This window comes from Leuresthes tenuis, unplaced genomic scaffold, assembly GCF_036924035.1.
Source record: "Leuresthes tenuis unplaced genomic scaffold, fLeuTen1.0.hap1 SCAF_19, whole genome shotgun sequence".
Taxonomy (NCBI): Eukaryota; Metazoa; Chordata; class Actinopteri; order Atheriniformes; family Atherinopsidae; genus Leuresthes; species Leuresthes tenuis.
The window spans coordinates 11184353-11195996 of record NW_027325373.1 but is presented as its reverse complement, the minus strand read 5'-3'; the positions used below and the strand labels follow the sequence as shown (position 1 = coordinate 11195996).

Genomic DNA, 11644 nt, shown 5'->3' with positions numbered 1-11644 from the left:
CCAGCACACAGCGCAGTGACAGGAGCCCTCATTGGCCACGTGTTGCCATGGTGACTTGTACAACTCTGACTATTGCCGTGGCATGTTGTTAATAGCCTGCAAAGCTAGCTGAACAGTCCGAGATCTTTGTTAAATTGGAGGGGACTGCCCAGATGGAGCACCATCTGACTGCCTGTCTTCTCTTCACCTCCAACTTTTTACCCGGAAGAAGGTGATAGGAGTCGCTGTAGATGGTTAGTAGTTAGCTAACTGTGGGTCTTGGTTGTGATACACCTGTGGACGAATAAATAAGAGTTTCTTCCTGACCGGAATTGTCAGGAAGATTTCTAAATAATTAAACTAAACAGGTAAACTAGATTCAGATACAATGATACTGTGAATTGATAATAGCTGGGGGTGCTTACAGTTGTTCTGTGTTTTTAGAAACCTAATTTTGTTTTTATTATTTTTGCAAGTTTGAGATTTTGTGCTTTATTGCTGTCATGACATGCTGTCTTTAAGACAAAAGGAAAACAAAAAAAAAGATTTAAGATACTCTTTTCTTAAATTTTTTTAGAAGGAACATGATTTAGGTGGAATTCAGATATTTATTTTACTGTGTTTGGTATATGTGATCTATTAAGAACACTTCTTTAAAAATGTATTCTGATAACAGAAAGTAAACAAAGTGGAAAGTTTCATTGTTTGTGTGTGTATATATCTAGACTATCCTAGACAGATCTAAGGGATTATCATAGTACCTTTCTGGTCATCATTTCTTGTATTTTGTTGTTTTTCAGATGCATGAGGCACAATTGAACATATACTTCAGTCACCGTGGTGTTTAACGGACCAGACTTCTCATAAGTTTCGGCGTGAACTGCAGCTTTGTAGCTCTTGTGTCTTCTCTGCCGCTGACAACATGACTTGGTTTACACTGGCTGATGACAGCCTACTCTGCAAGTGTCTTAGCATCTGCATGACTGTGTGGATGACTCTTATGTTTGTCTTTATAATGGTGCCAGCTGTACTTGGAGTCTCTTTTGATATCTGCAGCTTCTACATGAGGACACTTCTCAAAATATTTGAGGTGAGCTTATAGTTTGTGTAGTATGTGCATGATGTTATGAGAAGGGGATGACGTCGAAGTTTTTTTAGGTTTGAAGGCTGAAGATTTCTTTTATTACAGATAAACACCTATTTGTTGCAGAAAAATACCTTGCCTCAAAATGGATTCTGTAACTCTTGTGGAGGAGAACCCAGAGTAGTCAGGACTCGTCTTTGCAGCCTCTTTTTGGGAATTTGTTGACAGATTAGGTAGGAACACATCACCACAACAGCATGCAAGGATTCCTAAAGACAATAGATTTTTGGAGTTTTGATATAATTTGTGCATATGTGGCCTTGACCCGGTGCCTCCATGTTTGTCTTACACAAATATCTTCTGTTATTTATCTTACCAGAGAGCACCCTGACCTAGATCTGTGGGGCATGAAGCAGTATACAATCAGCATATGACATGAGCAATAGTACGACATGACATTGGTCACACATAACCAGCCTTTTAAATACTGGTTTAGATAAAAGTAAGTGCTGCATCCTTTTCCTAAGAGTTTAGTCACTGGGACACACTCCAGGTAGAAACAAGCTTCTAGCCATAGGACTAACATCTGAGATGGTGTTGATACTTGAGGAATCTGAGACCCCTGGGACTAAGTTCATCCACTGGCATGGCATTTTTCCCTGCACAAGCTTAGCCCCTGTGGTCTTGCTATATCTGTAGAAATCATAAATTCACATCTCCCCACGAATCTAGTGACAGTTTAAGCCGAACAAAGGTGTAACAAAATGTGTTTTTAGGAATATTGCAGTCCTCTGTCCTAGTTTATTAAGACTGTAGGACCATTTCAGGCACTTGTTTTAGACAAGGTGTCCGTCTTTTGCACTTAGTTTGACTCAGGGTAGACTCAGATAAGATTTGATTACTGTTTAAGCAACAACAATAATGAAAAACAAATATTTCAGCATTTGATCCTCATCAATTTCTCAGTTCTTTCCAGATGTGCTTTCAGTTCTTTGCAGACTCACCACCGCACTCCTGAGTGTGCAAGGGAAAAAATTTAAAAATGGTATTAAGCATTTGTCCTTTATAAAACTATACAGGGAGTGGTGAAAAGTATTTATTAATTCAAGCACTATACCCACGTATGATTTTGAAGAACCTATTCAAAAGGAAAATATTGTGCTTTCTGCTCCTCTGCATTTATCTGACAGCCTTTTTGATAAAATATCAAACAATGACTACTGTAACAAGCTTTTGATAAACAGCATATTATTGAAGGTTAAACTCTTTTTTGCTTCTGACATCTTACACAAAGCAGTGTGTAGCCGTGAGTCACATTTCTGATGTCTGTAAGTGTTTAACACCACTTTCAAAGTAGGGATTTTTTTCTTAAAAATGTCTTACACACAATGATTCAATATCACAGCAATAATCAAACATTAAAAGAGACGCTAATACTGAAAACAAGTTTACTACAAATAATGATAACAATGATAATGATAAAAAGAAGAAATCCGTCAGAGATATCTAATTAGTAGTCTGACTTTAATACTTTAATCACATTTTATTACTAAGACTTAAGGTTAAGACACAGAGCTTATCAACTCTAAGTTCGGAGTAAGGAAAAGAGAAAGGGAAACATGTGCCTTACAACCAGTACCAACATTATTTATAGCACTCACTAGTTAGGATCATACTAATAATGATAGCAGCAATAAAAGACTTTAGAAACGGTTATAGATGCTAAATTGTTTAAAGTGCAGTTTGCATCTGGTAGATAGTGAATGGTGTGAGCGAGTAAACAAAAAAGAAAAAAACGTTGATAATAAATCGTTGAAACAAGCTATAGTGTTAATATCTGTTTATATGTTGTGAACCTCAAATGTCTAGATCACATATGATATGACCGGGATCATACAGTGAAATAAGATTGGCAGTTTGAAAGAAAAAAAGACGATTTAAAACTGACGAAGAGTCTTTATTAGATGCAAAACAAAAGGTTTAACATCAGTAACTGTCAAATATAAGCATTGTGTGTCACTACGGTGTGTCCTCGACTGCTTGTTACATGATTTCAACTTCTGAACTCACACACTCAAGCTGTGGAGTGAAAAAGACATGAGGGTTTATTGATTACACTTTTGGGTGGAGATTTGGATTCGACCTTTATGCTGCTGTTCCATTCTGCAGGCATACTGATGCATGGTTGTTTTATGCTAAAGCTGTGGTTGCATCGATTGGATGCTCCCGGGTGGTTAACAGAAAGCTTTGGCATTAGAGGCCACTCTACACCAGCTCTGGCTGTTGGAGCTTGAGTAGCATCTTCTACATTGGCTACATCCATGATGGACTGATTTTATGAATGTCCTCGCTTCAGATAATTCCCTCAGAATCGTGACCTATTTATAGTTCCCATAGCTGGATAGAGTTTGAAGCTAAAATTGGACCACAATAGTGTTTCTCAGCTGTACAACACATGCTTTCCTAGCTCTTTCTGCTGCAGAGCTGTACTCTTCAGGGAACATTTTGCCTAATTTCATCCCTTTGATTGTATCAGAGTCCATGCTGCACATTTTCTCTGTAAATCTACAACTTTGACTGCACTTTGTAGAGGTTGTTATTGTTACTCCAACTCAATCTGCTCATTCTCCTTTGAGTTTCATCTTTGCTTCGTACACTTGTCTTTTTCAAGACATTTTAGCAGTCTGTTTTATTTGTCCTAATTTAGTGGGCAACCTTCCGAATGGAGTTGAGAGCAAAGGAGAAGAATCAGATGCTCTACAAATCATATACTAACGGTAAACTACATTTACCATTACATCTACGTATACTTTCAGTATATGTCAGTCATAAATGTTTATTGTTCCCATAATATTTTTTTTATTGAATAATGTATTTTTCATCTTTATCACTGAAGGCATCATAGCCAAAGAGCCAACATTGTCTTTACATCAGGAGATCCAGGAGCTTCGGGGTTTGTCCCACTGTCAGAGTTTTGAGCCGGAGTTCGTAATGGCTGACATCTTCTACTTCTGCCGGAGAGGCGTGGAGAGTATCATCGACGATGAGGTGACTAAACGCTTTTCGGCTCAGGAGCTAGAGAGTTGGAACTTGCTAACTCGCAACTACAACTTCCGTCACATAAGTCTGAGACTTACGGTCCTGTGGGGTCTGGGACTTCTCATTCGCTATGGTGTCCTGCTGCCTCTCAGGTCAGAGCTGCTCACATGGAGGTGCATTGGCAGTTTGACTGGTTCAATGACTGGTTCAATGTTGGATCAACTGTTTGTTTTGTTTTCCTGCAGAGTAACTCTTGCGGTCACAGGCATATGTCTGTTCATTTTTCTGAGCACCTTGGTGGGATTCCTACCTAATGCAAAGTGAGTATCTGCCAGTTCTTCTAATACTTATGTCATGCATGTGAGTGAGCTCTCTGTAACAAGGTGAGGTAGATGAAAAGCTACGAAACAGACAAGGTTACGGTGTGTGCTTTAAACTGAATTGATGGTTGTGGCATTATGCTTTTTGTCCTCAGGTTAAGATCTTACCTTAGTGAGAAGGTACATGTGATGGGTTACCGCATCTGTGTTAAATCGCTCACAGCAATCATCACCTATCATAACAGGTATGGGACAAACAATCCTCAGCAATAATGTCAACTCACAGAGGTCATGGGCAAGCATCTACATTTAAAAATGCAACGGCAATATTACTGCATTTGTGAACAAGTAAGCTGGGAGCTAAAGCTAAAAAACCCATCACTTTCTACCTCCTTGCATTCTGTTCACAAAGAAACACAAAAAAGCCAGGCTTTTTCTGTTGTTTTTCTGTTAACAACAGTGATGTAGTTCACTTAACTAAAGAGGCCAATGAGCCAAAGTGTGCTAAAGGAATTTTATCCAAAGTTCTATGTTAAACTGTGTTCCTTCTCTTTCTGTGGAACTATATTTGCAGAAGTTTCCTGAATTACTGACGACATTTGACCCCGAGTAGTGCTGACTTACATTTTTCCAGGCTGGAGGACGTTGTCAGCAATTGCAGCAGTGCGATTGCATTGTTTGAGAGGAATACAACTTTGTGCAGAAGATCTCCATTTCAATAGACAATAGATGTCTATTGCATGTTATACGTCTTTGTCTTGTTTAACTGCAGAGAGAACAAACCAAAGAATGACGGCATCTGTGTGGCCAATCACACAACCCCAGTTGATGTTATAATCTTGGCCAATGATCGCTGCTACTCTTTGGTATGCAATTTGTGTCCTTCTCTTGTGGGCAAGTGTATGTGTTCAGTTTTCATAATGATAAGTGATCATATAGTTCAGCTTTATAGAGTATAGGTAAAGAGAAAGTTTGTGTGTACTGAGCTGAATTCAAGATAACGTTATTTCTCAGGTTGGCCAGGTACACGGAGGCTTACTGGGAATGATCCAAACAGCCATGGTCAAATCCTCTCCCCACATATGGTTCGAAAGAGCCGAAGTCAAAGACAGACACCTAGTGGCCAAAAGGTAACATTGCATCATTTATGTGTTAGTGTTGTTAAGGAGTTCTTCAGACATTGCATAAACCCTTAATTTGAATGAACTTGATCTCGATCGCATGTGTTCCACTGTATGTTTTTGCAAAATTTGGTTACCATGGCCTCAAATATCATATTCCACAACCAACATAATGAAGATCTTAGATTTAAGGGGTTAGAATTGTTGTTTTATTAATATTTTGATGCACAGTTTTTTTGTTGTTGTTGTTTTTGGTCTGCCATTTCAGGCTTAGCAATCATGTTGCGGATAAAACCAAACAGCCCATCCTCATCTTCCCTGAGGGTTTGTATCAGACTGACATCAAGTTTGAATAATAGTTTATATCATGTAACATATTCAGGACATTTAAAAATGCATCACTCTTATCCGATAGGATGTTTTTTCAAATAATTTTAGAACAAAATATTCACTGTTTTGAAAAAAGATTTTCTGGGTGTTTAAATAAATTACTAAAAAAAAAAAAATAAAGCAGGCAATCTGAGGTCACTCCAAGTCACAGGACATCAGTGGTTTTGTTGATGGGGAGCGTGACCTCCAAGCAGTTCCTTGCTTTCACAGGTCTGTTGTGCCTTCCCACAAGCAGCAGTTTGTGTTGCTGAAATCTGTTTTGCTGGTTGACACATGGTTGTCCCGATGGGGTCCATCTGCAAAACTTCCAGCAATGTCAAACCACTGCTGTCGATGCACAGGCATGTAAAGAGAAACATTTATTCACCTGGCTCTGTTTCTTCTGTTAAGGTCAGCCTCAAACAGATGACTGACTTTGTTATGAATGGTTAATTAACTACAGCACAATGCATGTGAGGAACATTTTGTTTTGTGCTCGTTTTGTTGCCCTGAAACTCACCGTTTTTAGAAGTGGTCCAATGGATGATTCGACTACTTAACAGAGGGATAAAATCATGATTGTCTGTTTCAGGTAGAATGACTGATTACCTTTCCATTTCATAGACTTTTACCAAAGTGAACAAGTAAAAACAACTATAAAGAAAATGTATTTACCAAAGTATTGACGCAGTAATTTGAATTTTGAAAATGAGAGTGGTGTGTTTTTAAATTCTGTGAACAGTTGTACTGCCTGCTAATTATGTACAGTGTTAAGATTCTTGGCATTATCTCATCTACAGGCACTTGTGTTAACAACACATCAGTGATGATGTTCAAGAAGGGGAGCTTTGAAATTGGCTGCACCGTCTATCCTGTTGCCATTAAGGTTCGACTTAATGCCCATTTCCTCCTCTGTGCTAATTCTACTCATCACTACAGCCAATACGAGCTTGTTTTCACTTACAGTATGATCCTCGGTTTGGAGATGCGTTCTGGAACAGCAGTAAGTTTGGCTTGGTGAGTTACCTTCTGAGGATGATGAGCAGCTGGGCCATCGTCTGCAGTGTTTGGTACCTGCCACCTATGAACAGAGAGGTGAAGCCCCATCTTACAACCTCAAAGAAATATTTAGAGTGCTGTTAAAGTTATGAATGTATAGTACATGTCAGAATGAAGAATTGTGTGCTATCCAAATGAAGCGATTCAAAATGGTGTCACTTCCTAATTTTATTTTTCTATTTCTGAGTTGACAACGATACTTTTTCTTATTATAAACCTGAAAATGAATGTTATATGGAAAATACTGTTTACAAAGTAAAAGCTCAAAGCAACATAAGTGAATGCACCTACATATAATCACTAAGACGAGTTAAAGAACCAATGATAAGAGGAAGAAAATTTTGTATACTAGTGTTTTCCAGTTAATTGCATTAACATGATTATAAAATGGTCTGTGTGTTAAGTCAGATGTACTAAAGTTTCATGACTAAAGCTGTACCTATGTATGGTTCTGTTTTATAAATGTCACACCGGGAAATTTTATGTACTTGCATGAGCCTGACTTCCACTCCCATTTTCAGCCATAAATTTGAGGATCAGAAGGGGGACACAGATGTACAGATGAAGCATGGTCTGTTGGTCATTTTCTCAGAAGGCCTTTGGGAGCCTAAAGCAATCAGCAATGCATGAACCAACTATCATCTTGTGCCAGAGAAGCAGAATGATGTCTAAATACTCGCATTAGCATGGTCTTCCAGCGACGTCAGGGCAGGCATTACGATGCACAACCGTTTTGTAAGGCTACAGTTATTTACAGCACCCACAACTATGCAAGTATCTTATGAAAAAATCACAGCCATTCTGCTCTAGTAAATATGTTTAAAATTGGTTTTAAATTACTCTAAAAACGTGTTTACACATAATATGACTAGTGCACAAAGACATTGTCCTCAAAAATTATTCCTTTATCAAGACCTGCGTGCAAGTAGAAGGATATGTACACCTAATGTGTATGTATCATCCTTCTGGTCCCATTTCTTTCATAGCTTTGGGACAATGGTATGTCTCTCGCTGCATTTCTACCTCATGGTTACACATTGCCAGAGAAACCTGAAATATCTGATTAAGAAATTGTGACCAACTAAAACTCAGTGGAAACACAGGAGCAGCAGCAACCAGGGTGTAAAGAACAAGCCATAGGACCATTAATCAGAGCAGCAGTGGCTGCTTTCCTAAATGAATGACACAGAAAGTGTACTGCTTACATAATCATGCTCTGGAAAACAGATGGATAACTGATTCACACTTTGCACTGATCTGATATGATATGAGACAGATTAGTCAGCCCGTGTCATTAGTCTACTCCATAGAAGAGGATTGATTCTGAGATCTAGAAGATGGTATTATCAGTCTAGATCTCACAGATCAGACAGTGTGAAACACTCGGTGTAGCATCAGCTTCTATGGATAGTGTCCAGGGAAAATGATGCGTGCTTGCACTCTGGCACAAAACTACAGATTGAACTTTACTAAAGAACATGAAAAGAAGCCTGATGACTATTAAGAGCATGTTCTTTAGTTATTTATTAGCCTTTATTTAACCAGGTCAGTCCCGTTGAGATACAGTGACCTCTTTTTCAAGGGAAGCCTGGTTAGATCAGACCAAGATGAATCAGATGGACCTCAGCGTGTTTTGCATTAACATTGCCAGGAACAACACAGTATATGCCTTGTGCTGCAACAGCAGCCAGGCATGAATGTGAGGATTTGATGATTTAGATGAGTGCATGAGTGCAAAAGGTGCTTGAGAGAACAGTTATAGACTGCACCAGAAGTACCTGTTCATACAGATAAAAGCTCCAGCTGACTGTTTTCCCATGTACAGCTTGCCTCTAAGTTTTGACATTTACATAAAAGGAAATAACTCAATGTTAAACTTGATCATTGGAATACAGTTTTGAAACATTTGACATATGGATGAAACTGAAAAGTGTTGTGTGCTGTGAGTTTCACATCAGTGACCCTTTAATTCATCACATTAAATGGTCATTTTTTTTGTCCCATTGTTTTTGTTGTTGCTGCTGTTGTTTTGAAGGAAGGGGAGGATGCGATACAGTTTGCCAACAGAGTGAAAGCAGCCATAGCTGCCCAAGGAGGATTAGTGGATCTCGTTTGGTGAGTCACTGTATTTAAAAGTCATGATGTGCATTTTTCAGTCAGATTTTATGTGTCAATGAGTGTTAAAGAAGGGGAGGTTAATAATGATGTGAAGCACAGAATCTGATTCATAAAAGGCATTATTGGATTTTAGCTTTGATTAAACTCTGCAGTATTATGCCCCAGATCTCCCCTCAGGTCTATGAAAGATGGAACTATAGTGACATTACTGATTCAGAGTGTGACACCATTTTTCTTATTGCTTGTGTTCTCTCAGGGACGCCGGACTGAAACGTGCCAAAGTGAAAGATGCTTTTAAAGAAGAACAGCAGAAACTGTACAGCAAAGTTCTTGTGGGTGACCATGAGGATCAAAGTGAGGACAAATGTTTAGAAGGTGGAAATCCATGGGAGGATGAAGACAATCAAGATTCAGCTAAAAGACAATGAGGACACTGAACGTACACGGTCTTATCCTTACAGACTCGTCTTGTAAAGAAAGATCTTGTGAATTGTGAAAGTGAAGCACAAGTAGAAAAGTTTACACTGCTAAGACAAAAAGAAAAAGGATTTTATGCTTTGATAAAGTTGTCAAGTTAAATTTATATTTATTGAAGGTGGTGTATGTTGTGAAATGAGGAGAATGGCCATTAAAGTCCAAACACAGTTAAACAGGTATAATAAATACTGAGATATCTAATAAATCAGTTTATTTTATTTAACTCACTAAACTTAAAGATAAGCTGAAATTTTCTGGTTCCGTTTCATTTCCACATGAGCTTTGTGTATATCCGATTTAAGAAAGTTTTTCTCTAAAAGCACACACACAAAAAAAAACTATATTATTTCCCAGTAACAAAAGAATAAGGTAACATGATAATTAGGTCTAACTACTACAGTCATCACATTACAGACACTTTGCCAGTGCTTTACTTAAGTACATTTACTAAATGGCTTAAGGTTCTATATTTGTCTCTAGCTTTAATCTTTGCTTGACATTGTGAATCAGGGAAAGTGAGATCAAACACTGTCAGGACTGGTATGCAGCTTAATTGGTTAATTTTCCTGGAAAACATTTTATTTACTGTGATATTTAGAATTTCAACTCAAAACTACTCTTAGCAAAAAGTATTATACTTGAAGTTCATTTTATTAAGCATGCTTGAGTATAAGTATAGCAAGTATAATATGGACCATGTACTTGTAGTGTACTAGAAAGTATACTAATTTAATACTTATTCGGACTAAATCGGAACATTTTCAAATTTATAAAAGTATACTTTAAGTATACAACAAGTACACTCATCTATATATATATATATATATATACTACTAGTGTACTAGTTATATACTTCCAGTCCACATTTTAGTTTATTGAAGTACACTTTAAGTGTACTTTTATGAACTTAGAATTACTAAAATTAGAAAAAGTACTATTTTTGACTAGTTACTTAGCATATTACTTATAGCACACTATTTTGATTTATGCATTTGGCAGACGCTTTTATCCAAAGCGACTTACACAGGTAGAGTAAGGGGGGGGGGGGGTCTTGCCTAAGGACCCCAGCTGGAGGTCGTACTTTTCATGCAGGGTATTTGAACACAGGTCACCCACATGAAAGGTGGCAATCTTACCACTACACTTTCCAGTCCCATATTCACATACTTTAAATATACTTCTTAAAGTATTCTTTATGTATGTATGTATGTATACTAGACTGCAATATATTTACAAAATCACACAGACAGAATGTTGAGAACAAGTTTGATATATATATATATATATATATATAATATTTTAAAAGATACCATACAGTGTATTTACAAAAGTGCATTTAAAAAACAAAACCTCTATGAAATCAAGTCCTTCTTTGCTGAGTCATCAACTTGACCTTATTCTATACTTGGATCAAGATAAGCTAAGTATTAGTACTTTTGTGGAAGAAAGAAGTAAAAAGTATACTAAAATATAAGTATAAGCTTTAGTATTAAAGTACTTAGTCTTAGACTTTTCTTTATACTTTTCAGTATGAGCCAAGTATACTTCACTATACTATTTTTAAGTATATAAAATAAAATATATAAAACGTAAACTTCAAATATACTCCCTTAGTTTTAGTATAAAATAAGCATACTAATAGTACACTTGGATAAACTACTTTTTGCCAAGGATAATTTGTATATTTTCTCAAACAGCAGGAGTCACTGTTCAGACACAAACCAATTGACATTTGGTATGTGTGAACATGATTGCATTTTATTCATCATTAATCACTCTCAGACAGATTTAGATGACAAAACTACATGACATACCTGCCTGATCCTTCTCAGGCTCATTCGGTTGGTTACCCCAGTGTACACGGAGACAGCAGGAAAACAGCTCTGGGAATGTTGCCAGTCCAGTTATGGCATGAAATCCATGAAGACACAGGCAAACCAGCCTGATGGTAATGTAGACTGGAGCAAAATGTTTAATTCAATTCACTTTTAAAGTACCTGTCAGGTGCAACTGCTCAGGTATCATGTCCCTCCTCCGAGTGACGATATGATCTTATCTTGTGTTTTATACTTAGTTGT

At 37.5% G+C, this 11644-nt stretch overlaps 1 protein-coding gene across 2 annotated transcripts; it reads left to right on the top strand.

Moving 5' to 3' along the window:
- The first annotated feature begins 89 nt into the window (after positions 1-89).
- On the top strand, positions 90-9726 carry gpat4 (glycerol-3-phosphate acyltransferase 4). Of its 2 annotated transcripts, XM_072371808.1 has the most exons (13): positions 90-233; positions 780-1069; positions 3771-3840; positions 3960-4254; positions 4348-4422; positions 4578-4667; positions 5195-5288; positions 5437-5552; positions 5812-5867; positions 6713-6798; positions 6879-7007; positions 9007-9086; positions 9346-9726. In XM_072371808.1, the coding sequence occupies exons 2-13, from the start codon at positions 902-904 to the stop codon at positions 9515-9517; spliced, it is 1431 nt and encodes a 476-aa protein (XP_072227909.1). In that variant the 5' UTR covers positions 90-233; positions 780-901; the 3' UTR covers positions 9518-9726. The 2 variants fall into 2 exon arrangements, with proteins under 2 accessions (XP_072227909.1, XP_072227908.1); XM_072371807.1 differs by lacking the exons at positions 90-233; positions 780-1069 and having other exon boundaries at positions 3763-3840.
- The last annotated feature ends 1918 nt before the right edge of the window (positions 9727-11644 follow it).

Bases quoted from the DNA above. Each gene is read 5' to 3' on its own strand.
- gpat4 (XM_072371808.1), top strand. From the start codon at position 902: ATGACTTGGTTTACACTGGCTGATGACAGCCTACTCTGCAAGTGTCTT. The intron at 4,255-4,347 runs GTCAGAGCTGCT...GTTTTCCTGCAG, and splicing joins GGTGTCCTGCTGCCTCTCAG to AGTAACTCTTGCGGTCACAG. The intron at 4,668-5,194 runs GTATGGGACAAA...GTTTAACTGCAG, and splicing joins ATCATCACCTATCATAACAG to AGAGAACAAACCAAAGAATG.